The sequence below is a fragment of the Neofelis nebulosa genome, chromosome 4 (genome assembly GCF_028018385.1).
Source record: "Neofelis nebulosa isolate mNeoNeb1 chromosome 4, mNeoNeb1.pri, whole genome shotgun sequence".
Lineage (NCBI taxonomy): Eukaryota > Metazoa > Chordata > Mammalia > Carnivora > Felidae > Neofelis > Neofelis nebulosa.
The window spans coordinates 115078253-115105068 of record NC_080785.1 but is presented as its reverse complement, the minus strand read 5'-3'; the positions used below and the strand labels follow the sequence as shown (position 1 = coordinate 115105068).

Genomic DNA, 26816 nt, shown 5'->3' with positions numbered 1-26816 from the left:
GGCTCGAACTCACGGACCGCAAGATCATGACCTGAGCCGAAGTCAGCCGCTTAACCAACTGAGCCACCCAGGCGCCCCTGTCATGTTTTTTAATAACCCCGCCCAGCTGACTTAGCCTTGGCCTTCACGCCAGCTGCTGAAGCTGTGATTGGGCTGCTGGGGCCGCTGGAGCTTTTCAGAAAGAGCGCTAGTGGGCCCGGGGCTGGGGAAGTAAGTACCTCTTCCCTCCATGGTCCACAGGGGGCCCAGAAAGGTTGCTGACCGGGAGGCAAGGCAAGCCAGTGCCGCCCTTATTACTCTTTACAGAGACTTGGAATAAGCACCACTAGGGGGCATTATCTCTTTGACCCTTTTGTCTCCTGTTTCCTACTTTGTTTAGTAGTGATAAAAGATGGGTTTAAAATGTACAGAAATAGGAAAAAAAGATTGCTGTGATAGTGTCTATTTGCACAGATTTTTAGACCTTGTTCTTCTGAAGTGACTGGTTTTCATTTTGAATACTTACCTGGCACAGCCATTTAAAGCTATTTGGCTGCCAGTGGGTTCTGCCAAGAATCTGACTCTGGACCTCCGAATCCTCACCAGTAAAATGAGAGGTCACATGATCCCCCCACGGAGCAAGTTCTTTCCAACTTCTACAACTTTAAGAACACATTTTTGTTCTGGATAGTGAATACCTTTACAGGATGAGCCGGCTGGTTGGAGGCCTGGCTTTCGAGTATCATCTGTGACTGCAGCTTGTGTAGCCTGGCACCTCAGCTGTGCTCCCCTCCAGAACCACCGACCTGGCTTTTGGACTTCCACACCTTCTTTCCCACTAAAGGTATTTGCAAGTCAGGTGGACCATCAAGTAGACCGACGGCTAGGGAAGTACCCCTTGGGGGAGATCCTGCGGGTGCTCCTGGGGGTCAGGCATTACTGGTGTTACTATTAGAAGAAATGAGCAGATGCACATTAGTCTTTAATTCTTTTTTAATAGTATAAACCTCATTTAGGTAGTAGTATTAAGCCACAACAATAATGCCACATTGAGACAGCATTTAATAAAATGCATAAAAGCTAATTCATGCACTGCAATACTCTATATACAAACACAACAATGCAAATTCTTCTTCAAGACTGAAGACACTGATTAGATATAAAATTCAGTTTAAAAAGAACATGCTATTTTTTAAATGCCATCACATAAAGCTGATTTCAAGCTCCAGCTTTCGACAGGTTTTAAACCTGGAATTAAAATGTAATGGCATAAACAGTATTTTCTATATTGTGAAGGGCAGAAGTTACAGAAACGGTCCCAAGAAAATCTAACACCCGAATTTTCCTTTAACAGATGTCTTTTAAAAGGGCCGGTAATGCAGCTACATTTTAACGGAGAGGTCCAAACTACAGGTAAAAACTAGGGTTTGTACTATGAAAAATGTGCAGCTTTTCAGTTATAAAACTAGTTGAACACTGGTTTATTACAAGGTAGTTGGGAGAACGGAGGCTGTAGAAAAATATCCCAGCACTTGAGTTGTGTGGCGGCATCGTCTGAGCCCGTGGCCGCTCTGGTCGTTAAAATGGTAATTGAGTACACGTTCCTAAAGAGAAGTCGTTTTTAACATAAAGTCTACTACTTCCAAATGTTATCCAAATATTAAGCTTTCTCACAGTCTGTCAGTTGATAAATGTTGCTGAACATTGATTTTTATAGCATTTTTTCTATGCTGTGTGTATAAATATTGAGACACCAGAATTACTGGCTTCTGAACTGGAAGTATAGCTGGGCCTTAAAAGTATCTCCGACATTCCCCACCCCTAAGATACTCTTTTTAAGCTCAAACTTTAATAACTCTTAGATTGCTGTTAAGATAGCCCCAAATGAAAACTTTTACTTTGAAGATTGAGAGACTGTCAAGCTTCCTCTTGTATTTTAACTGGAAAGCCACCTTCAAGAGTGTGATTGTCACGACAGGCAAGGACAGGGGAAGGTCAGGAAGTACTGTTGGATGAGGCCAGCGAAGTAGGAGCTTCTTTTACATTAAATATAGGGGAAGCTGAAGGCTAAATGACCCACCGTCTCACAAAAGGCACTGAGTACTATAGTCTCAATGAAGTGTTTTCAAACATTTCGGTAGCTTATTTTAAAAAACAACAGAAAACCTATGGGCTATGTGAGTTTTTGCCGTTCTCCAGTTCCCTTCAGCGGGCCAGCTTTCAGCCCTCCCACCAGGCAGGCCCCATTCACCAGCTCTGCAAGCAACTACGCCGGGCTGGGCCCTGGCTCCCGCGTGCCCGGTCTCAGTTTAAAGCCCGATTAAGGGGAAAAATTCATCAGAATAGACCTGGGTGAGGAAAATTAGGTATCTGTAGCTTAAAGGGCACATGTAGCCATATTAAAATCCAATTTTTATCTGACATGTTTAAATCAATTTATAGGAAGAATTTATGTCAGTGGATTTTATTCACATGCTAGAGAAGTAATTTAAGATTTGTAACTTAATATTCCATAATTTAGTCATTATATTCATGTTTATCTTAAAAGACTGCTTGGTAGGTTTTTTTCAACTGGCACTAGACACATGGGAATCTGTTTACTCACCGGGCAGTGCCCACCGTTTGCTAAATCCGGGTGAGCATAGGAAATCACTACCACACGAGGAGTCAGGCCCCAGAACAAGGACCACTCTGAATCTCTGACTATGATGCCTGTCTCTGGACCACATGACAGAGCGAGTGTCTGGGAAGGCCGACAGCTCCTACTATCAAGTTCCTTCTAGTCAGGCCATAAACAGGTGTGTGGCAGCCAAGTGAAAGGTCCCCACCTAGTTTTGGACATTAAGATGAACGGTCTTCTACCTTTCTGGCCCTTGCCTGAACCTAGAGAATATACGGCAGTGTCCTCCTGTCAGGACCTTTTCTGTCTGGGATCTTCCCTGGTACAGAGTGGAGATTCTGTCTTCATGGCCTTTCCCAGCCAGGCTCACCCAAAGGAAAATGGAGTTAAAATATCAGCAAATCCATCCTGCTGAGGGACCTTGGAACACCCACGTCCATTTACTTTAGCAACTCTATCATAGACTCTCTTTAAAACATAAGGAAATTTTGGATACATGGCTACATGTCTGTATACATAATATACATCTATGTACACATACACACACTATATACACTGTACATATATAGATATAAACACATGTACATTCATTCAGTCATACAAGCCTATAAATCTGTACACGCACAATGCCGCTGAAGGGACCCCAGGGCTGGACATGCGCAAGTGTGCGCTGGCAAGAGGCACACGTGGGGATGTCCAGAACCCTGTGTACAAAAGACCCAAACCCACTACCTCGATTAGGGCTTGGCTTTACAAATTTACATCAAAGTTAAGACATTTTCAAAGAGCCGTACAATCTAGAGACTGGAAGTGGGATAAAGGAAGCATGTGGGCATCTGCCTGGCCTGCTCCAACCTTCCAGGGTCTAAAGGGCACTGCCTCCCTACCTCCCCCCACCCCCCCGCCCCCGGGGATAAAAGCGAATGTCAGAAGATGACACTTCATGGCCTACACTTAGAGATGAAATGTCATCTAGATAGCCCCACTGCACATGAGGCCCTTTCCACCGGCAAGTGGGCAACAAACCTCTGGACTCTGATCTGATCAGGTCCTAGAACTTGGATTCATAGCCAAGGGCTGCTTGTCAGGCAGAGAGCAGGCTGGGGGCAAGACTACTAGAAATCACCCCAAAGGATTAGGATGCATTTTTCCCCCAGAATAAAAGCACTAGATATAGCCCTTCTAAATCTTAGCCTTCCTGCCACGGCCATCCCCCAAACAAGCAAAACAGCTAAGTAAATATGTACTATGGCTGCAACCATGTACTCTAGCGATATGTGGCTGCCACGTCAGGGAGCCCAAGAGTAGGTGCATCCATTGCGATCACCATGGCTGGTGGCAACTGCCTCAGAACAGAGTTCACATTTAATACCGAGAAGCTAGGAAACCATCCCTCTTGAGGGCATTTACATAACATCTTACAAGTGACTATACCTGCAATGAAATATAAAAATCCGAACAACAAAAGAACCCCAAGAACAGCCTCATGGCAGAAGCTAGACAATAAATAATGGTAATCCCCCAATAGACACACATACAAATTTCAAATCAGAAGGGTGGAATAGCTTGGAAAGTATTATTTGCTTGAGTAATTTTTCTAAGTCTCTTCCTGTCCTGTTTTATGATTATATGTAATGACCTCCAGAATTTCAACATATAACTGTCTAGCATTATCTGAGATACTGCCGGAAAAGAGCCCATTTCATCAAGAAACAATGGTGTATATCACCACCTCCTTTAGCTGATAGACCTCTCCTCACAAGGGAAGAAGGGCCAGGTTAACAGAAGGGACATGTGCACAGGCTGTGTGACTAAGAACCTGCTCTTAGGCAGAGAGCTGGCATCACTTAACCAAATCTAGAGTTTCACCAACTACCAATGAGGGGTAAAAGCCTTGTGAAAGTTGAGCCTCAGTATTTGCTTGGGATCCCTTTAAAAAAGTCTGGACTTTGGGCTCCTCTTAACCAATCTGACAAGATGGAATGGACCTGCTGTCCAAGGTGTGAAATGATTTGGGGCAGCAAGAAATCAGCTTGTGTGAACATGATCCTTAAGGAAAAGGCTACTTCAAAGTAAAGCGGAAAAGGCTACTTCAAAGTAAAGCCAAGAGGATCTGGGAAACTAATGAGTGTTCAAAGCCCAAAATGGTCCACTGCCATCAGCCATCACCAGTGAAGGGACTCAAGGGGCAAGACTAGGTCAAAATCAACAACCCTCCAAGCCGAACCAATTTTTGTCCAGGGCTACCTGGCCAGAGTGCAGCACTCACCCAAATGTTCCCTGTCTTCCTGCTGGTTTATCACCTTCTCTGCCCCAAAACTTTCAACAGTGCATCGCTGGGCCCTCGGTCGAGGTCTTGGCTAAGCCATGCCGTTATCTAAAGGCAAAGGTATCTACAAGCCGAATGGGCACAGGACTTCCAGGCCCACCCCTGGGAATGAGGGGTGGGCCTTTTCCCTAACACGGAGAACTCAGATCTGGGAGATGTGACACTGGTATTGCCACCGAATGGCTATGTGATCAACAGATGTGGTTATATTAAAAAATCGAACAGAAAACAGGCAACTTGCTGTGAAAGATGCATAAACGTGCTTGAAAATACCCTCTGCTAAAATCCTTCATGAGTAGAAATGAAACAGACCTGCCCTAACTCTACTGTCTTGGCTGTTTTTTTCTTAATTTTGAAATTTAAATCACTTCAAAGTTAGAAACCAAAAATTTAAGCTGGCAAAATTAAATTCTTTCCATCATTTTATAACAGGCACCCCTATTATCTCCAAAATGTGTTTCCAAGTCATGAACTATAAATAATATAATTAAATCCAAACAGGAATTTAGAAGTTGGAGATACCATCCCCACTTAATTCCTACTAATGACTTTCACCAAGTGCTCCTAACACTTCAGAACAGAGAATCCTATTTTGTCAAGAGCCAGTGGCTAGCTGGCTGGGCACCTACATAGCACATGAGGCCCCACCCTGACTAGGGCCCAAGCCAGACCAGAGAGTGCCTGTGAGGCAGGGGAAGTGCACTGGGATCTTTCTGGATACCATCTGGTCAAAAGGTCCTGGGAGATGCAAATTTAACCTAATGCTGTATTTTCTTAATCTGGGCTGTACAAAAAGGAAACGGAGAGTACCTATCTGGTCTTGGACATGCCACTTTCCCAAGCAGGAAATGCCCACCGTTTACTCACATCCATGGGAATTTATGCTCTTCTCTAGACAGAACTTCCTTATACTGCATTCTGCTCTTGTAAATGATGGTGGCTGTAACTTAGGACAAAGAAGATAACTTTGGGAGTTACGGGTTTTTTATAAGGAGCAGGTAGGCTGCTTCTGCATACATCACCCAAAATGCTCCAGGGTTCTTTGCTGGTACACACCTGGGGGATCAAAGTGCATGGTGTGCCAGTAGCATTCAAAGATCTGCCAACAGAAATGCAGAGTCTGGAAACACTTTGAAAAACCCTGATATTCAAGGTCAACAGAGAAACCCTTCCATTCAGCCGTACCATCACCACTACCCCGGGACAGGGAGCAAAATCCTGCACCCCTCCCCGCTGAATCACCTCACAGTTCTGAGTGAACTGCAGGAATACAGACCCTTCTCAAGGGGGTGTTTGGAATGGAAACCCCTGAGAAGGGGACCTTCTTCCTCCATCCGAACAATGAGCAACCGCCCCAGATTGCATTCAGGAATTACTGTCAGGTTCAAAATGCCCACCTTGCACTTTTTGGTCAGAAGGCTCTGTCTGCCGTGAGTGGTGGAGGTGATTTGGGGATGTTTTCACTTGCTGCAGGAATTGGCAGTTTATGTCTGACTGGTTGGTTGCAATCCAATTCTGAGAACCAGTCATCAAGAGAGCCCTAGGTTTGGAGGAGCCTGTAGATGCCAGTCACAGACCAGAACCAGAGGTCAGGGAACCTGACAAGCATCATCAACTCACCAGCTGAGGAAGCTTCCGGTTGGGGTCCCCACCGACTGCACTACCACACTCCCACTTACTGCATGATACACATGAGCCACATTCTCAATCGTTCATAGGAATTTAGTTCAACACCACTAATGTGTGCATACAATTAGGAATGATGCCATCTTTTCTTAAACATAAATGATTGTCTCCTGTACCCTATTGCGTTTTCACAGAAATCATTAGCATTTCGGCAAAAGACATACACAGTTTTCCATTTGTCCTGCCCACAGGCAAGATGTTGCTAACATACGCATTGATAAGAAGTGCTTAGAAAGTGCTAATATTATTTACCCTGGTAATTAGTAGCTATTAATTCCAAGGACAATTTTAATATATATACACACATACTGTTTTCTTAGGTTCGTTTAGTTTTGTTTAATACTAGTCTCTGACATTATAAAACTCTTTGTTTTTTGCCCTTTGAGAATCGCTAAATACAAATTAGGTTAAAAGATTGTTCCAAAATGTGGTTCATCAAAAGGCATTAAAACATTTCTTATGGCAGGAAAGGATCCTACTAGTCTTTTAGTTGCTATTGTTTGGGATTAACAGGTAAGAAGAAACCAGGTAGGAAATGGCTAACATACTGGAAATATTTGCACATACCAAAATACCACTACTTTATTTTCTCTGTTATCTGAGCGGTCCTGGGAGGATCCTTCTGCTTCTCAGCAGGCGTGCGGTGCACACTATAGACTGGCTCCGGTGATCTGGCCGTTATACTCTGCTGTCTCCATCTTGAGGATGTAGGGGATTATGCTGTCTATTGAAACATTGCCAATGAGACCAGTAAAAAAAAGTTCTTCTGTTATGTTTGAGCTCATCAGCCTGAGTGCTGGCAGGCGAACGAGAATCCGGGCCAATCTGTAAAAGGGAGGCTCATTAGAGAAAGGGAGTTCACTGCCCTTCAGACTTCTCCCTGGACAGGCTCCCAGGGACCCTCTCCGCACTGCTTGGAATTGAAACAAACAAACAGACCCATGACCTACCCCTTGTATTTCAAATTTCAACAGTTCCTCTTGTAGGGATTTATCATGAGAGAAAATCAAAACCAAGTACAAAGATGTATGTACAAATGTTTCCTTCATTTATAACAATTCTCCCCACCTCCACCAAAAGAGAAAAATTTGGAAATCAATAAAGGATGGGTTAAATTATGGTGTCTCCATATAAAAGAGCACACTGTATATTCAGCAAAAAGTATAAAAAAGATATATATTCACTGATGGTAAGTCTGTGATGTACAGCCGAGTAAAAACCTAAAAGGAGACCGGGAAGCAGCAAGTGTAACACAATCTCATTTGTGTAAATTTATTTGTGTGGCATGTATAAAAAAGTATTTGGAAGGATGTTCACCAAAACCCTGATCTCTGGGTTTGGGGATCTGGAATGCTTTTACTTATTAAACCTTTGTCTGTATTACTGTAGTGTTCACATAGCATCCTAATTAAAAAATGAAGCAATAAAATTGTTTTCATTTTGAAAACACCCTGGGTGGGAGGACACATCATGACCCTGTTCTGATGGCTCTCTGGACACTGTATCTGAAGCATCCCACATGATTGGCCATTCCACAGACACTGTACAAAGCTACGTGTGCAAGGATGCTCACTGCGTGCCAGCCTAGTCAGGAAACAACCTATATTTTCATTAGCAGGAAAGTTCTAAAGAAATGACAGCATCTCCTCAGCCACAGAAAATGCAGAAGTATGCTTGTTGAACATTACATGAAGAAAGGGTTACAAAACCTTACTTTGGATTTTATGATTCCAGTTACACAGACATAAAAAATTTCTGGAAGGAAATGCATAAAACGTTAACTATGGATAGTTCTATTTACAGGAACTGAAAAGCTTTCATTTTACTTTTCAGAATGTTCTAATTTCTTTCCTACAGTGAACACTGTTATTTTTAAAAAGAGAAAATACAGATTATGCAAGCGGCATTCCAGCATCATCGTCCATTCGCCCAGCCACCATGAGTCTTGCAGGGCACACAAAGATGTAAGGGGACACCACCACAGACCAGAAGGGGCAGACAGGATGAAGGATCTTGGAAACTCAGCAAGGGTCAATCAAGGAGGACTTCTTGGGGGTGGGGGGGTGGGGGGACAGGTCAGCTGGGCCTTAGAGGCTGGCTGAGGTTTCTCTCAGCAGAGATATAAACAATGGGGAGGGATAGAAGGGTTATTTCAGGAGGAGCAGACAGTATGAGAAAAGGCATAAAATGGGAAAGACTAAATGCAGAAACGGGTGTCAACCGTCCTAGGGCTTTTGGGGGAACTGTCTTTTTTCTGAGCCCTATCCTATGAGAAAGCCTCCCTTATCTCATTTTTGGTTCCAAATCACTTTTCTTACCATGCCCTTTATCTATCCCTGGGTCCCTCACTAGATTTTTGCAGAAACACCTACTTTCAAAGGCCAGAGAGCTGCTGTTGTCAAGATGACTCTAGTGTGCTGTGTGGTTCTGCTAGCAGTCCCTACAGGGGCATTTCCAGCCTCTTCTAACCACAGACACTGTGTGGGAGTAGGCCCATGGCTACCTCTGGGGACAGCTTGCCTGCGTACCTGGCTGGGTTGGATGAGCTCTGGGTATGGGTGGCAGAGCTCCCATTGGCAGTCCCATTCTATATGTATTGAGGCTGTAATCACTTGAGACTCATGGTGAGGTTTTCATAGATTCCAGTCAAAATGGATCCTGCTCTGGCAAAAGCTATGCTTGGGCCATGGAGGTGTGCCTAAAGCAGAGGAGGTTCTCTCCCAGCAGGGCCAGCTACAGGTCTGCCAATCACACCACAGAAATGGGTCCCTGGGGCCTGGCATTCTCATTCTGTGGGGCACCTTTGGATTGAGGTCTGTGAAGGGGACATACATGGAGAGAAGTGGGGCCGTGTATCTTATGGGTCAATTTTGCTCCAGTGTTTATTTTGAGAGGACAGGGTGGGGAAGGGAATATTAAATAGTTTACCTGACATGACCTCAGTAATTCATGGAGTTTCCAGTGGGTTGGAAGTGGTCATGGGGAAAGAGCTCCTCCACTCCTTGGCTGGAAAGCCTGCCAGGCATCCTGCCCTATTTCAGAACTTTCCTGTTCAGTTTTGCATGACAAAGGCTCACATGTATATCTATGAGTATATGTGTATATACATGTATTTGCTGCCCAATCATTACAAATAATACAAACTAACTTTTTTACCTAAAAAATGGGAATTCAAAAAAAATCAGTTTATCTGACAGCAAAATTACTATTTTCTATAACCCACTCACTCCTTTGTAGAGGTTGGGGTCGGTTTCTGTCAACAAAAACTTTGCTATCACGTACGCTAGCTTGGCCTCTTCAGTGGACGCAGACCACGGGGGCACAGCTGCTCTTCTGGACAGAGGGAATCTCCGTGAGAACTACCGTCTGTGCATGATGTGAGCCTCGGAGGGAATTACACAGCAACGATTCCAAACCCTCATGTTACAGAAGAACAACCCAAGGTTCCACCTGCAGTTTACCCAGCAAACACTGGAATGGCCCAGTATTCCTGCCCCTCCCACCCAGCACTTTCCACACACTGTTACCATCCATGAAATGCAAGAACTAAAGTGTGATCAAAAGGAGGCTTCACCGGGCTGCCAGACGTGGAAAGGCTGACAATTTATATTTGTGACTACAGATCCAGCTGCACCCCCTCCTGCCCCACAGCAAGAGTGTGTATCTTTGCACCTCACCGGTACGTGTCTTCCGAATAGGTTTTCTGAACGTAGTCCTGCAATTCCATCTGTGCCTTTTCTTGGAATTTTTCAATCTGGCTTGTACTGGTCAAACCTGGATGGTCTAAAAAGAGAAAAGTACCCCTGAATTGCCTTGTGTATTCTGAAAGCCTCGCTTGCAGACTTCTTCGTATTTTTAATTAAGCCTCTGGCAAATTTCTCAAGTACAATGTAGATTGAACTCTGAAGGTGGATCTGGTTTGGATATTACTGTTAAAACATTAGTTTTTGTTCTATGCTCTGCCAAGGCCTGAGGGTTCCTGGGAGAGGGCTGGGCTCCTGAGTGGTCACACCAGCCCTCACCAGCCCCACCTGGCTTGGTTTGGACATCTGGCTTGGAACTATCACATGAGATTAGAAATTATCACTTTCTATGAATTTAATACATAATTTCTCCCATTTTTATTAGCTACTTTGTTGTTCATGAGTGGATGGCTGGGGAAGAAGGGAGGGAGTTAGCGGTGTCCAACCCTGCTATTGAGTTCAGCAGTCAGCCTGAGTGACCTCTCTGGAGGCTCCGAGACAACAGCCAAGGGGGGGGGCAGTGAGGCCAGCCGGACAGTCCTGCTGCCTCTTCAGCTGCTGCTACTGTCCTCCAGGAACAGGTAAACTTGTGCAGTTTCAGTCTGTACTGGAGGACATATGCTAATACAAACTAAAAATTGGCAAAAAGGAAAGCGAAACAAATCAAAATGAACAAAAAAGGACACTGGACAGTAGTATACTACTCTGTTTTGTATGCTGAAGTCTTGTTTGGCCAATGGTTTAAATTAGGATACAGAATCTATTCAACATATGAAGTCAAACATCTGGAAGGCACTATGGCATATGTCTTTGGGACTGTAAAAACAATTTAAAAGAACGTTATGTGCTTATGTTAGCTAGCAAAGCACACCTTTTAGGAGAACATTCTGTCACATACAATCTGGCAGGGAGGGCTCTCTCTACATGGCTGACAGCGTGACAACACGTTCATGTTCAGAAATATCAGTAGACATAGGCGGAAAACTGTTGTGAGTCACCACCACATATCTTACCGGGGCTAAAGAGAACTATAGCTTTAAGGTATGCATACTCATAGCCGTCTATATCCAGCTTCGCCATACTGTTACAGAATTCCTGAAGCTTCCAGATGTGCTCCATGACTTGCTTTATCCGGTCTCCAGAAAGTTTATCTACAAATCAACATCACAGATCCTCTGAGAAAGGCTGGTAAGAATAACAACACAAGCTTCTTTGAGGAGCCACAGATTCAAAGAGAAGAGAAAATAATTTCACTTTTTAATGGAAAACCAGTTACCTTAAGATGGTTAACAGCCTCAGTTTCCAGGTGAAGAAGTGACAATAGGTACCCAAATTCCACTCTGCTATGTATGCTGTCTCAGTAATAATCCCCCAGACCAGCGATTCTCCCTGGCCCCACGTTGGGCAGCAACTTTGGCCTATAGGTGCAAACTGGTAACTCCTTTTATTCTGTGCTTAAGACCTATAAGTCAATTCTTAACAGTGGTCAGATTTTCTAAGTCTCTGCAGGAATTTAATAAATGTTTACGGATATGACCATTAAATGTCGACATTTTTTAGTTGTGGAAACAATTTTGTGTGTTTTCCGATTTAATCTTCATGGTAGTACTTGCTGAAGGTATTAGTATTATTACACTCAGTTAAAAATAAAGGAAACCAATCCTCATTTGTGAACAAATCTAACTTAAAATCAACAAAATGTTACAGGGTTAAAAAAAAAAAAAATCAGCTTTACGTTACTAGTCCAAAGGAGTAACTAGAAAAACAAAGGTGTGACTAGGTAACTCGAATTCCTAGGTAATCAAACATCTGGAATGCCTAATGAAAAGTGCAGCTCAACTGCAATTCAGTATCAGGTGCAGATTTTTAGTGTCAGTGCTGAATCCTAGGCGTGCTCCGTCAAGACTATGTCTTTGATGTACTATGGACTTCCGGCAGACAGAGGGCTATCTGCACTGGCTATCTCCTGTCCTGACATGGCTGGGATCTGACCACCAAATGTTAGGTAGTTGCCACAAATCTTTCTGGAAGAGAGTCACCTGTTCGCTCGTGAGCAGCAGCTGGGTATGCAACTGTGTCCTGGATTAGGGGGTCTGCACGACCCTTGTCTGTGCCTGGCTCTTCTGCTTGCTGTTTCACTTGGGGCAATCCAGGGACCTTACTGCGATAATAGTCTCTTCTAGGATTGTGAGAATTTGTTATATGGGAAAGGGTAACCTGTTATGAGATAATAAAAAATCTGTCTGTTGGTCTCTGCCCCCAGTTTCTGGCACAGAGCTCCTGAAACCCTTGTTAATTTCTAAGTGATAAGAGCACTACCACGACATCTTATTCTAATATTTGTCTTTGACCCTGTTCCTGACAAAGAGCTCCTAAAACCCTTGTAAGCTCCTGTGTGTTAAGAGCACTAGGATTCATCTTTTGAGGTGAATCTATGGGGCCTGGCCCCTGGAAAGACTAAGGCATGCCGAGAAACTTGGAATTTCCAGCCCCGTCCCTCATCCTCCAGAGTGGGGAGAGGAGCTAGACACCGAGTTAATAATTGATCATGCCCACATGAGGAAGGAAGTCTCCATCATAAAATCCCAATAGTATGGGATTCAGAGAGCTTCCAAGTTGGTGAACACACGCACACCAGAGGGTGAAGTACCCCAAGTCCACGGGGACAGAAACTCCTGCGCTTGAGATTCTCTCAGACCTCACCCTATGTATCTCTTCATCTGGCTGTTCATCTGTATCCTTTATCATATCCTTTTAAAAAGTGGTGAACTTAAGTGTCTCCTCAAGTTCTGTGAGCAACGCTAGTGAATGAATCCAACTTGAGGGCTGCTGCAACCTCTGATCTACAGCAGGTTGGTCAGAAGCACAGGTGATAGCCTGGACTTGTGTGTGTGTATTGGGGACAGGGTCTTATGGGACTGAGCCCTTAACACCCGTGGGATCTGACACTATCTCTGGGTAGACAGTGTCAGAATTGAATTAAATTGTAAGACACCCACCTGATGTCACAGGGAATTGGCTGTTGTGGGGAAACACCTCCACACATTGGTGACTACAAGTTCCAGAACTGAAGTGCCTGGGGAGTCTGGGTGGATCAGTTGATAAAGTGTCCAACTTCTGATTTTGGCGCAGGTCATGATCTCATGGTCGTGAGATTGAGCCCTGCATCGGGCTTCTCGCTAAGCATGGAGCCTGTTTGAGATTTACTCTCTTTCCCCCTCTGCCCCTCTCCCCCGTGTTCTCGTGCTCTTTCTCTCTCTCAAAAAAAAAAAAAGTGTTCTGTGTGAGTAGTAAAGGAGACATGCAGGGAAGAGAAGCACAGTAGGGAAAAACTGGGTTTTTCTTTCACCCCACAGGCAAAAAACTAGTTTTTTTCCATGTATGCCTGCCAATCAAGATGGAAATGTAAGATTATGCTGGAAACATCACCAAATGCCTACGTATCAGGAAGTTGGCAATTTTTTCAATTATCTTTTTTTCGCCTTTCATATGCCTTATAAGATGACAGACGGGTGGAAATTTAAATGTTCTCACTGGTAAAGGTCCTAGGACTTAAATGTTAAACTACCTTCAGCCTGTGGATGCTGTGGGACACTGAGGCTGGCCAGTTTGCAAGGAGTCAGCCTGAACCGAGATGCAATCCCCCACAGCCCAGCCCAGCCCTACCTTCCTGGATGCTGTTCTGCAGGTGGTTGACAATGGCCGCCAGGATAGTGGAGAGACTCATGACCTGGGCACACTGGGCGAGGCCGAGGGTGAAGAGCTCGTTCCAGCAGGCCCGCACCAGGCTGGTGTTGCAGTCCTGCCTGGGGACAGAGGTCAGAGTGGGTGTGGGTACATGCTGGCATTCTCCAGGGCCCAGTTTGCCCCAAACAAGTTGATTCAGCAAGTGTTTCTTGAAGGTCTATGGTATGTCCAGGACCATTCTCTGAAAACACCACTGTCTGTGTGAATCTCTTAACTAAAGTCCCTCTGAGGATAAACTATTCTCTTAACAAAGACTCTTTAGACTTCAGTAATGAGAAATCTGAATGGGTATGACTAAACTGGCATCTCCTACAGCCTTCTAAACTCAGTGGCCCTGACATGGCTGTCAGAAGAGGCTGCAGTGATCCAAGGGCTAAGAGCTCTGTCTGTCTCCCTGCAGACAGAGAACAGAGGGTCTGCAAACCCTGCAGGGGACAAGTTGGCACTGGAGACAGGAAGAGGCCAGCCACGCCAGCCTTCAGCCCTGTCTTGGATGATTTATACTCAGGACAGCATGGCTACCATGCTGCAAACAGTATGACCCTATCTGAGGAGCTTCTGCTACTTGTCTCAACATTTCAGGATGACTCCTGCCTTTTGCTCCACTCCATCCCTGGCTCCCAGCACCAATATGGAGAAGGCATATGGAGAAGGCTGATAAAAGTTTGAGTAACACCGAAATAGTGGCAACCATGGACCTCAGCTACCAGTCCACTTAGTGTGTTTAATAAGAAAATCAGGGTCACTTGAATGAGATCACAGGAACAAACTAGAATGGCCCTCAGATATCTTCTGGGCCACTCCTAATGAGGGGAGGGCTCTTGCTGAAAGATATGCACAGAGAGAAAAGGCCACTTACCCAAGTGCCTGAAAAGCTGGGATTGACCTGGCCCAGTGCATGGAGAGGAAAAGCAGGCGGGACGCTGACTCGCAGATGTAGTGCACGTTGAGGTACTCTGGCATTGGGCTGGGCATGGTGAGCTGGAGAAGAAGAGGCACACAACACAGGAGGTGACAGAGAGACAGGTCAACATGAATCCCTGTCACGTTTCAACAACTGTGACACTTGAGTTGTGATAATCTCTAATGCTGAAGCTCCTGTGCAGACCCATCCTTATGAAACCTGTGTCCTCTGCAGCGGGGGGCTGGCACCAACACCCTGTGGTCTCTTGCCCAATGAACTAGGGCCTGATGGCCCTCAGAATGTGGTCAATGGTGGTGACCTCCCAACTCAATCACACAAAGGCATACTTTTCAACTTTTGCCTCAACTAAATTGCTATCTGTTCTAAAGCAATTCCATTTTGAGCTGGAGGTTAAAATCTAAGTTGAATCTGGGAACAGGGGTCAACTTCATAGCTAGTGGGCATTTGGTAGGTGGCCTCAGGGTAACAGTGAGTGAGAGCTGAAAAGAAACCCATATGGTGGGAGGACGAGATCCCATCATCAGAATGCTCAGGCCTGGGCTCCAGAGCTCCACTGTCCAGAAGGGGCATTAATGCCTTTGATGCTGGAATCCCACTGGTGACCTATATTCTTGGCACCAGTGGGCAACTATGAGCAGGGACCCAGTCTTCCTAAGTGACTGGTCAGGCCTCTCTAGTCAAGAGCACTCGGGGATAGGAAGACACGGTCTGTAGCCCTAGAAACTGAGGAGTGTCTTTTGGAAGCAAGGCCATGGAGGAGCCTGTGGGGAAGACTAACAGCTCTTCAAAGTTCTGTGGCTAGCGATGGCAAGCGGTCAGGACCAGCGGCTAGGAATGAGGGCTGGCTGCCCGCATGCTGAAGCAGACAAAGGTGCTTGACTGAGCCTGTGCTGGAGCTAGGCCATCCTAGAAAAGGCAGAGCAGTCCATTAAAAGCCCTCAAGGGTCAGCACCTTGTCAACCCCTCTTGGCAAGGACAGGCCACACCTGCTTCAGGGCAAGTTACCTTGAGAGCCAAATGAGCAAAACAGAGCAAAAATGCTTTTTAATGAGAATACTGTTCTGGAACACCAGGTCTGGATCAAAAGCCACAACATGAAAATGAGCTTGCTACAAGATTTTGGTTTTACACTGCAGGCTGGGAGGCTGGGGCATGTGGGTAGGCTGAATGCACTCACCTTAAATGTGACATGAGTATCTGAAAGGAGGGGCCCTTCGACCTCGATGATGGGTGTGGACTGGTCTCTGCTGATGACGTGGATGCCACCTCCTCCACTGGCATCTATGCCGTCTGCTAGGCTCGGAGGTGAGGAGCTGTCTGTGGTATTAAGTGCTTTAGCTAAGGTATCAAATGCCCTGTGAGCAAAAATGAAGCAGTCAGTGGTGTGAATCCACAGCTTTTAGGAGGAACAGAACTCTAGCTGAGACATAATCTAGAAAAACCATGCAATGGGGAAAAGATCATTAAATCTACCTGCTGGGGGAAGGGATGACAATGAAAGTTTCTGTGTACAGTCCATACATCATCATGGGCACTAAGCTATATATTATTTATTTTCACACATAATTTCTATTTTTCACACTACTCTCTAAGGTAGAACCCTCCCCATTTTATAGATGTGAAAGCTGAGGCCTGGAGATGTTACATAACTCTTCTAACACCAACCACCCAGTAAATGGTGGAAACAGAATTCTATCCAACTGGAATCCCATCCTCTTTGCTATCAGACTGCAAGAGATCATGAGGCCCGGGGCACTTGTGTGGCCTCCAGCTGTACATCTGCCCAGCCTGGCAAGACAGGCAGGGGTGACCAGTCCCACAGGAAAGGAGCAAACATGACAGCCTATGGAGAAGAAACTCTCTGCAGCCGGTTATGGATGTTCAGGGCCAGCTAATGCTAGTAGCTAACACCCTGATGGACTTAAGCTTTAGACTGTTTGGAAAAATAGGCTAAAACAGAAGTGGGAAAGGGGATGAACTATTAATATTTAGTCAAAATAACTAATGCAAGGAACACCTGTCTATTGAAGGGTTTTCCCTGCTTCCACTCAGTCACTCCATTTCCTTTTTCATTGTCTGGAATGAAAAGCAACTTTGATTGTTTTATATCATGTAATATAAACAAATCCTGGTTCCCATAGTTAAAATGTGAAGGAAGACAGATGTGCAGGGACACTGTGACTTTACCATCCTTGATTAAATACAGGGTGGGTGTCAAAATGCTGCTGCCAGCCCTCACAAAAGAGCAGCTAAGTGTGCACACTGGGCAGAGCCTCCACCCTCATGGGATCATACCGAGTAATCTCACTTGCGGACTGGTCCTCCGGCTGCATTTCCGAAGCATCACCATTGTTAAGGGACTCACTCAAGTTGGCAAGGGAGGTTACTACATTTGCCAGTGTGCCCAGAGCTCCCTGGCTTGTTTCTGCCTATTAAACAAAAAACAAGAACATTAAAGATGAACACAAACACACACATAAAAGACTCTCAGGCCAATGAAGGTATAATGGTAGTTTAAAAACAGCATCTATGGGGTGTGAGCTCAACATGGCAGCAGGAGGGAGAACTTTTTGGTGAGGGGAGAGTTCGGTGTCTTGACTGCGATGGTGGTTACACAAATATACATATAATAAGGTAACAGAAAACAGACAAATTAGACACTGCCAAAATTTAAACTTCTGTGCTTCAAAAGATATTAAGAAAGTAAATGGGGTGCCTAGCTGGCTCAGTTGGTGAAGCACTGGCTCCTGACCTTGGAGTTGTGAGTTCGAGCCCAACGGTGGGTGTAGAGATTACTTAAAAATAAAAGCTTAAAAAAAGAAAAAAGTTATTAGGAAAGTAAAAAGAAACCCTGCCCTTCCACACACAAAAGACAACCCAGAGAATGGGAGGAAATATTTGCAAAACACACATCTTACAATGGTTTAGTAACCAGAATATCTAAAGAACTCTTTCAAGTCAAAAATAAAAAGATAAAGCAGTCAGTTAAAAAAAAAAAAAAATGAGCCAAGGATTTAGATATTTCTTAGAAGAGGACACACATGGCCAATAAGCACATGAAAAGATGTTCAACATCACTGGAAATGCAAATCAAAACCACAATGAGATACCACCTCACACCCAACAGGATGTTTATAATAAAAAAGACAGGTAATAACAGGTGCTGGGGAGGATGTGGAGAAACTGGACCCTCATACATTGCTGGTGGGAATGTAAAATGGTGCAGCCACTGTAGAAAAGTCTGGCACTTCCTCACAAAGTTTAAATACAGAGTTACCATATGACCAGCAATTCCACTCCCTAGTTATATACATGAGAAATTAAAACATACGTCCACACACACAAAATTACCCAAATGTTCGTAGCATATTTGTCTATTCATAATAGACAAAAAGTAGAAACAACTGAAATGTTCGTCAGCTGAATGTAATGGATATGTAAAATGTGGTTTAGTCATTCAAGGGCTTATTAATTGGCAATAAAAAGGAACGAAGTGCTTGCTGACACACGCCACAACATGGATGAACCTTGAAAACGCTACGCCAAGAGAAAGAAGCCAGTGTCAGAAGGCAAAATATTGTATGTTTCCATTTATATCAGAAAAGTAGAGTATAGTCAGAAAGTAGAGTAGCAGTTGGTAGGGGAGGAGGAAGTGACTGCTTAATGGGTGCAGGGTTTCTTTTGGCGTGATGAAAATATTCTGGAATTGGGTAGTGGTGATGGCTGTACAACCTTGTGAAAGTACTAGAACCACTGCACTGTAACACTAAAAGGATAAATCTTCAGGTATGTGAATTTTATCTCAAATAAGCAAAAAAAGAAAACCAGACATATTTGAACAAATAAATCAAGGTATATAGTATAAACACGGGTGCCTGGGTGCCTCAGTCGGTAAAGCATCCGACTTCCGCTCAGGTCATGATCTCGCAGTTTGCGAGTTCAAGCCCCGCGTCAGGCTCTGTGCTGACAACTCAGAGCCTGGAGCCTGCTTCGGATTCTGTGTCTCCCCCTCTCTCTGCCCCTCCCATGCTCATGTTCTGTCTGTCTCTCAATAATAAATAAATGCTAAAAAAAAAAAAAAAAAAGACGTATAAACAAATGTTTGTTGTATCTGGTTAGAAAAGTGAAAAACCAGAACAGCAGAAAAGATCACAAGCAGAGAACTGACTAATAAATCACCGAACAACCATATAACAGAAGGTTGTGCAGCTGTTAAATGATGCAGGTTGTCATGACAGAAAGATGTGCTGAAGAGAAAGAAAGCTTAAATGAAAAAAGGAAAAGATCACTCCCCACACACTGTACCAGTGCTGCGTCCTGGTTCTGATACCATCTTGCAGTCTTGCCCGATAAACTGCTGGGAGCAACTGAGTAAAGGGTACAGGGGAGCTCTGCAGTATCTTTGTGCTTGCTCAAGGTACGTTATTTTGAATTTTAATCTTTCAAAGTGGAAGGTTTAAAAAACAGATTCTGAAAATAGCTCCCTTTAGGTGCTTTCTATATATATTCCGTTATTCATGAAAAACTTCCACACCACAGAGGAAGGAATAGGTAGGAGCACACGTCTGACTCTGCAGCTCTTTCTCTTAACTGCTACTTAAATACCACAGTTTGTGTCCTTTCTCTTCCATCCAATGACCATGACTAGCTTCTCATTTACTGAGTGTCACTGGATGCTGTGTGCTTTATAAAACTAACTCAAGTTTCCCAGCACCCCTGTGTCGGGGGTACTGAAGGAAACAGAGATGTAGGAAAGAGGGCACATGGCTCCCAAGAGCGGTGCTGGGCTCCCAAGATAGCAGACTCTGGAGTCTCTTGGTTCTTATTCTCAGTCTCTGCATGGATGGCACCATGGAACAGCTGCTGTGAAATCCCTTGGTAATCAGGTTTTAAGGTTATTTGGGCCTTACTTTCAGGCTTCTGGTTTCTCTCTACCCCACTATGCATCAATCACTGTCCTGAATGGCTACTGGGTGACGACAGCAGCACACTGGGTGTGATTCCCATGTCACATACATCACCAGTGCCCAAAGACAGGAAGCTCAAAGCCCGGCATAAGGGCCAGAGGATGGAAAGCTGCTGTTGGTGCCAGCCAGCAGCTCTCACTGTTGCCTTTTCTTTCTCAAAAAAGGATGTTCCTAACGTGCTGAGTGGGCACAGCGATGTGCACGTGAATAGATGAGAAGGAAGCCTTGCAGGTAGCGTGGCTCTGGCTCTCAGGGCAGTAGCCATGGCAGCATTTTAATTTTTTTTTTTTTCAATGTTTTTTATTTATTTTTGGGACAGAGAGAGACAGAGCCTGAACGGGGGAGGGGCAGAGAGAGAGGGAGACACAGAATCGGAAACAGGCTCCAGGCTCTGAGCCATTGGCCCAGAGCCTGACGCGGGGCTCGAACTCACGGACCGCGAGATCGTGACCTGGCTGAAGTCGGACGCTTAACCGACTGCGCCACCCAGGCGCCCCATGGCAGCACTGTTTAAGTCACTCCTCTTAGAGAAGAAAAACCGGACTTCAGCCATGGTGCGCTGCTACTTCATCATCACTGGGTTATATTTCTCATCTCATAGTTTCTGATGTAATCAGTTTCCTTGCCTGGATAAAACCTTTCTCCTAAGTTATCTTCACAGGGGTTAGCCAGCTCTCTCTCTCCTGGAATGACAAACACCTCTGTTCACAACAAGTTAAATTCCATATGGCCGATTTGCTCTTAGTTTTACAATTGTCAGAATCCTGCCTGAACTTCCTCCTGCAGGTCATCTAATAAAAAGGAAGGGGGTGGGTGTGGATAATTTAACAGTGTGTCAACTTCAACCAAAAAAAAAAAAAAAAAAAGGAACTAGCAGCTTCTGCCAAAGGCCATCTTAGAATAAGCAGCCATTTCCCTAGCATACCAGTAGTTTGCCAATGTGTGTACTGAGGTGGGGGTGGTGGGGTGGTTAACTGATTTGAGAGCCACTGAATTCTCACCAAACTGAACTCTAGATCCTGACATGTTACAATGACTATAACCAGCCAGTCCTGAGTTTCCAAAAAGTCCTCAACATCCCTAAAATAAATCACAGATGGCTGTATAAGAAGTGAGGTGAGATGCAGAAGGCCATGCTTTCGAGGTTGTCTCGGAAGGCCAAGAAGGTGGGTGCACAATTCCGAGAAGCAGTCTGCACGGCAAAAGAAAGATGGAGAGTAAGGCATAAGTAGAGAGCATCACCTTGGAATCCGTGGCCAGGAGAACCGTACCATCCTCGCGTATCAAAGGCTGTTGGATGTTCACAAGCATCCCTGGATCAAGAAGACCTGTTTGTCTATTTAAGACATAAAGAAACCCAGAGTAGCTTCCAACATTTAATGCACAGTATGATCATGCTGCATTGCTCTGTCCCTTCCACATCTGCAAAGCTGTCTGAAGAGCACAAAAGCTCTACCTGGACTCGGCCACTGAGTGACTAACAACCCCCCTTCTCTCTGCAACGAGATGCACACAGAGCTGGGCCTACAGCCTGAAACAGGATGCCACACAGACACATGTCTCCCCGCTCCCACCCCTGCTCCCCCAAGCTTCCATGCTGACCACAGACGGTGACTGCTCTTTTAAATAAAGTTAACTTGATCTTCAGAATATCACCAAGGAATTCTCAACTCTAGTTCTTGCTAGGATAGAGTTTGGATTTCTTATTTTTCTTTTCTGTTCTTTTTCAATTAAGTTCAACAGATTACATGAAAGCAAAAAGACATATAAGTTAACTTGTGGCACTATTTGAGACTACCTGAGGACTTAGGCCTTTTGTCTATACTGCAGAAAAACTCCATCTTGAATTGAAGAGCAACTATTTTCCTGTATGAAACTACAGGACATAACCTGAGCCCCTGATGCAGGAGAAATTCTGACCCCATCTTAAATTAGCCATCCTCAGGCCTATCCACAGGTATGACTGGAACAGCTCCAAAAAGGGTAGGGTGGGGCAAGACAAGGCTGAAGGCTGTGGCAGCATGCAGGGAGCCAAGTAAGTGCCCTCCAAGGGACAGCTCAAAGGCTGATAGCAGTGTGACCCTTTACCAAAACAGGGACTGACCTTGCTCCATCTTTATCTGCCACAAATGTGGGAGTGGCTATCAGAGGACTTCTCAGGTCCTTCCGGATATAGATTTTCTCAGTTGAAGCAGCACAATTGCTTGGTTTCTCCCGCTGTACATCAAAGGGCTTCCGTTCACTCTGTACAGCTTAAATCACAACATAAATATTCACATTTAGAGGAAAGAGTCAAGTTATTAAAAACTACATCTTTCCAGGCAGCTGGGTGGCTCAGTCGGTTGAGTGTCTGACTTTGACTCAGGTCATGATCTCATGGTTTTTGAGTTCAAGCCCCGCATTAGGCTCTGTGCTGACACAGCTCAGAGCCTGGAGCCTGCTTCGGATTCTGTCTCCCTCTCTCTTTGTCCCTCCCCCACTTTGAACTACATCTTTCAAAGTAAATTTAGGGGTTTTCCTTAGTAAGTTTGTTACTACAGGGATGATAGGTTCTGGTGCTAGACGCATCTAACTCCATTTTCACAGTGGACTTTTCAGCCAAAGAGGTGAAAAACTCAAAGCCAAACGATATGATGTTAAATCCAAAGGGCTAAAGAGGGTAAGCACTGCCTGCTAAGACAGTTGAGCACGGCACTTGTATGGCCTTGTGGGGGGCCCACCCTGAGGACTCTGGCTTTTCTCTGCCTGCTGGTAACAAAAGGCACTCTCTGGAAGAGAAACACCCATCTTCAAGTTGGTCCTTAACAGAAATCTTGTCTAACGCACGTGTCAGAAAGGAAGCATTCCAATGTCCAACTCAAGCCTGCACGGCTTCTGCAAACTGTTTAATGGGGTGTTAGTTTTCTACAACACTAGCAGTCTCTCCCTTCAGCAATCTGGCCTAAAAGGAGTATACAGGCCAGAAAGAAATGAAGAAAATAAAAACCTTTTCAACAGAAAGAAAGGATGAACCCCAGATCCAATATGTAAGTAAGAGGGTCCCATTTTACAGATGAGGACCCTGAGGCTGAAAGCAGTGACATGTCTTCCCCAGGCCCCACAGCTCCTAAGTGACAGAGCTGGGGTTTGACACGGTTTGACACTCCACAGCCTGTGTTTACCCCACTGCCCTGTGCTGCATCCCGATTTATCTGGAGGAGGTTTCCAAATACTCCACGGGAAATGACCAATCCCAGCAGCATCAGTGCTGGAACACCTAGCTGACCCAGAAGGGAAATAAAGTGAAGCCTCGGTGGATATTTTTCTCTTAGAGTATTTTAAAGCCAGGGAGAGAAACTTCACTTTCTCTCAACTTGCTAACTCGGGCAGCTTCTTATTATTGTTACTCACATTCCATTTTCATGCCCATCTCTAAGCATTTTTTCAGCCGGCAAAACTGACAGCGGTTCCGGTGATGTTTATTGATGATGCAGTCTTGGTTGCTCCGGCAGCTGTAGGTCAGGTTTTTCCTTACGCTCCTTTTGAAGAAACCTTTGCAACCTTCACAACTGACAGCCCCATAGTGACGGCCTGAAAGGAGAAAGAGTGTGTGAAGCAATTCACCAAGAGAAGAGGTGATCCGCCACAGGTCCTGTTTCTAAGGTCACCTTCTATCAAGGTGACTGGCACAGTGTCAGATACCGGCAGCCACAGGACAGCCACAGGCCCGAGCATTAAGCATGGCACTTAGGTTCTTCCCATAATTTTCCTATAATCTTTAAAGTAGCCCTGTGAGGTCATGATGGAAAAACAGGAGCTCAGATAGGTTAAGTGACAGCTGGTAAACGGCATGACCTCAATGCTTTTAGTACACAGAGGACCTAACATGCAGGAGGAGCCCATGGATAACGGCTGAACCACAGTATCCACTTGGGTGCACCTGGTCCTGGCTCTGCAGACCTGGGCTTGTGACACTACCCAGTGCGCCTATCCTGCTGACAGTGGCACACAGCAAACACATGCATGACTTTTCTAGCACATAGGGTCCTACTCCTCCTCCATTTACTCCCTCTATGTGAGTCTTGTCCTGGGTCCTGGGGAAGCACAGGGGCCGTGACTGCGTAGGCCCAAGGTGAGGGAAGGGTGCATGTCATGTGGCTCACTTGCGTTAGGTATTCAGACCCTTTTGGAAACACAGTTCTAGAAATGCATTTATTACACATGGTTCTTTTTTTCTAATCTTGTTTACTTTGGGGTTTCTAATTTCTAATGACGAACTTTTTTTTTTTTTTTTTTTTCTTTTTTTTTTTTTTTTCAACGTTTTTTTTTTTTTTTTATTTATTTTTGGGACAGAGAGAGACAGAGCATGAACGGGGGAGGGGCAGAGAGAGAGAGGGAGACACAGAATCGGAAACAGGCTCCAGGCTCTGAGCCATCAGCTCAGAGCCTGACGCGGGGCTCGAACTCACGGACCGCGAGATCGTGACCTGGCTGAAGTCGGACGCTTAACCGACTGCGCCACCCAGGCGCCCCAAATGACGAACTTTTTAATGACATTAAAAAGAGCCCCCCATCTCAGTTACCCTTCCAAATTCTCCATGTTTTTCCACACACATCACACCTCATTTGTTCCTAGCTGGGACTGACCATGAAACTCCCCTGGTTTGGTCTTCTGTAACCCAGTATCATAGCTACATTGCTGGAAAGGATCATCACTGATGGCAGCTACTGAGTGAGTGTCCCACAGTCCTAAGCTCTCACATGCAGAGCCATTCCAAGTGTGTATTTGGAGGGTCTCAATTTTGTGGCTTTAAGAATAGTGCTAGGGGCACCTGGGTGGCTCAGTTGGTTAAGCATCTGACTCTTGGTTTTGGCTCAGGTCATGATCTCACAGTTTTGTGGGTTCAAGCCCTGCATCAGACTCTGTGTTGGCAGGACAGAGCCTACTTGGGATTTTCTCTCTCTGCCCCTCACCCACTCTCTCTGTCTCTCTCAAATAAACAATAACAAAAAAAGAACAGTGCTAAAATTCCTGTGTAGACATCACTTTTCCTTCTTTGCAGTGTATTTCCTTAGCCTCTCTAGACTTTAGAGTGACCTCTAGTATCTGGAGACTGTGGCACTGGAAGCCTGTAACTAGGCCATTCCTTTAAGCCCAGAAAGAGACTGACAAATGGGGAAGCCAAGCAGATTCTGTGGGCCTCTTCATTATGTTCATGCTTCATTCATTTGTTCAAAAGTTTGCAGAATGCCTCTTCCTGCTGAGCAAGGAGACAGGATATAGTGGTCTATACAAAGATGATGAAGACAGAAGCAGCACTGGCTTCAGAGAAGGGGGGGGATGGGCTGGGCTTTGCCCTGTTCAAGACAAGGGGTGGAAACAGAGGCAAGGCACCCTGGCAGAGCAAATGATGCCATGAGCTAGGAGTGGAACTGCAGCTTCTGACCTCTGTGGATGCTTGCCTGGGCTGTCTTCCTAAGATGTTTGGTCCATCCTTTTTTAGTCTTAAACAGGATCACAAAGTGCCCAAAGTTCCTAGGAATTCTGTTACCATAGACTAAAGTGGAGCCAATCATAAAACTCAGGCCTATGGCCCTAACACAGCTGAAAGAGTATCTTATTAAATACTTGTCCATCCTTTGATCGTTTTGTCAGCACATTCACTAAATACTTCTCCATCCTTCCTGCTCACCTCACCTTCTACAGCTCACTGGTGTTAGCAGGCTGAATTTTGAACTTTGAGGCCAGATATCTTCTCTAGTCTCCTTGCACTCACATCCTAACCACAGAAGCCCGAGTTCTTCCCCAAAGACACCATGGATATGGACAGTAAACTCGCTGGGCCCTGGCTCAGGAGTTTACTCCCTGGAATGGAGTAAATTACATCCATTGGTGGGGATGTAAATTCCCAATGGTGGGGAATTACATCCCCACCAGCTGGAATGCTTCTCTTTTACCCAATGCATACACACTCAACCTCCAAGTCTCACAGAATGTGACTGCCGCTGGGGGACCTTGCCTGACCCTGGGGCTCCAGCCAGAATTGCATGCTCCCTCCTCCATTACAGCAGTAACCACACTGGGTTATAGTGAGGGGATGACAGAAGATGATGAAGATGATGAAGAAGAAATAGACAAGTAACACATCTTGTGAAATAGCAAAGCACTGTGCTGATATTACCTAGATTAAAGAAACGACTGCTTTCTTAGTAGTATATAAATATATAACTAAGATTTACAACTCACAGAAACAGTACCTTGACTTTTTCTTTTGATTCTAATAATCTGACAAGTTGGTTTGCTTATTTATATTACTACCCCACTAAGAAAACTGGAGTTCATGTTTTAAAACCTACAAACCTACAGAAAATGTTCTCTCTCTGGTAATTCCCCACCCCCACCCCCATTTGGTTCATGACTTTGGACCATGAAGTGCACCTATAATCTAGGATTACTTACCAGAGGCTTTGTCGCCACAGACTACACAGTACTCTACCACCTGGGGCCGCTGGACGTCAGCCTTCCCCAGCAAACGTTCCACACAAGCAGAGTCCGTGACGATCTAAGAAGAATTGGGAAACAAGCAAAGTGCTGATTAAAAATCAGATCGTTAAAGCAAAGTAATGTTTAACTAGAAATTCCTAATCTTGGGTTTCTAAGCAGGAGAACCTTGGGCAGAACTGGGAAAATCCCACTTGACAACTTAGCCGGATATCCAGAATGGCTCTGTTGCTCACCTAGACTATGCCCCTTCAGCTGTGGTGGTGGTGGCAGGGGGTGGGGGGGTGTGTGGTTTGTCCAAGGTCAGACATTGATTTTCACTGGTCTATTCTCCTATCT

General features: G+C 45.0%; 1 protein-coding gene across 3 annotated transcripts in view; it reads right to left on the bottom strand.

Moving 5' to 3' along the window:
- Positions 1-1021: 1021 nt before the first annotated feature.
- The window catches only part of NR2C2 (nuclear receptor subfamily 2 group C member 2), a 101218-nt gene continuing 75423 nt past the window's right edge, over positions 1022-26816 (bottom strand). For all 3 annotated transcript variants that reach the window (XM_058725888.1, XM_058725890.1, XM_058725889.1), the window contains 11 exons: positions 26436-26538; positions 23387-23566; positions 22101-22248; positions 21239-21332; positions 17325-17458; positions 16207-16384; positions 14964-15085; positions 14024-14163; positions 11371-11508; positions 10292-10397; positions 1022-7439 (listed from right to left, as the gene is read on the bottom strand). In XM_058725888.1, the coding sequence (XP_058581871.1) occupies positions 7265-7439; positions 10292-10397; positions 11371-11508; positions 14024-14163; positions 14964-15085; positions 16207-16384; positions 17325-17458; positions 21239-21332; positions 22101-22248; positions 23387-23566; positions 26436-26538 (1518 nt within the window). In that variant the 3' untranslated portion in view covers positions 1022-7264. The remainder of the gene's footprint in view (positions 7440-10291; positions 10398-11370; positions 11509-14023; positions 14164-14963; positions 15086-16206; positions 16385-17324; positions 17459-21238; positions 21333-22100; positions 22249-23386; positions 23567-26435; positions 26539-26816) is intronic.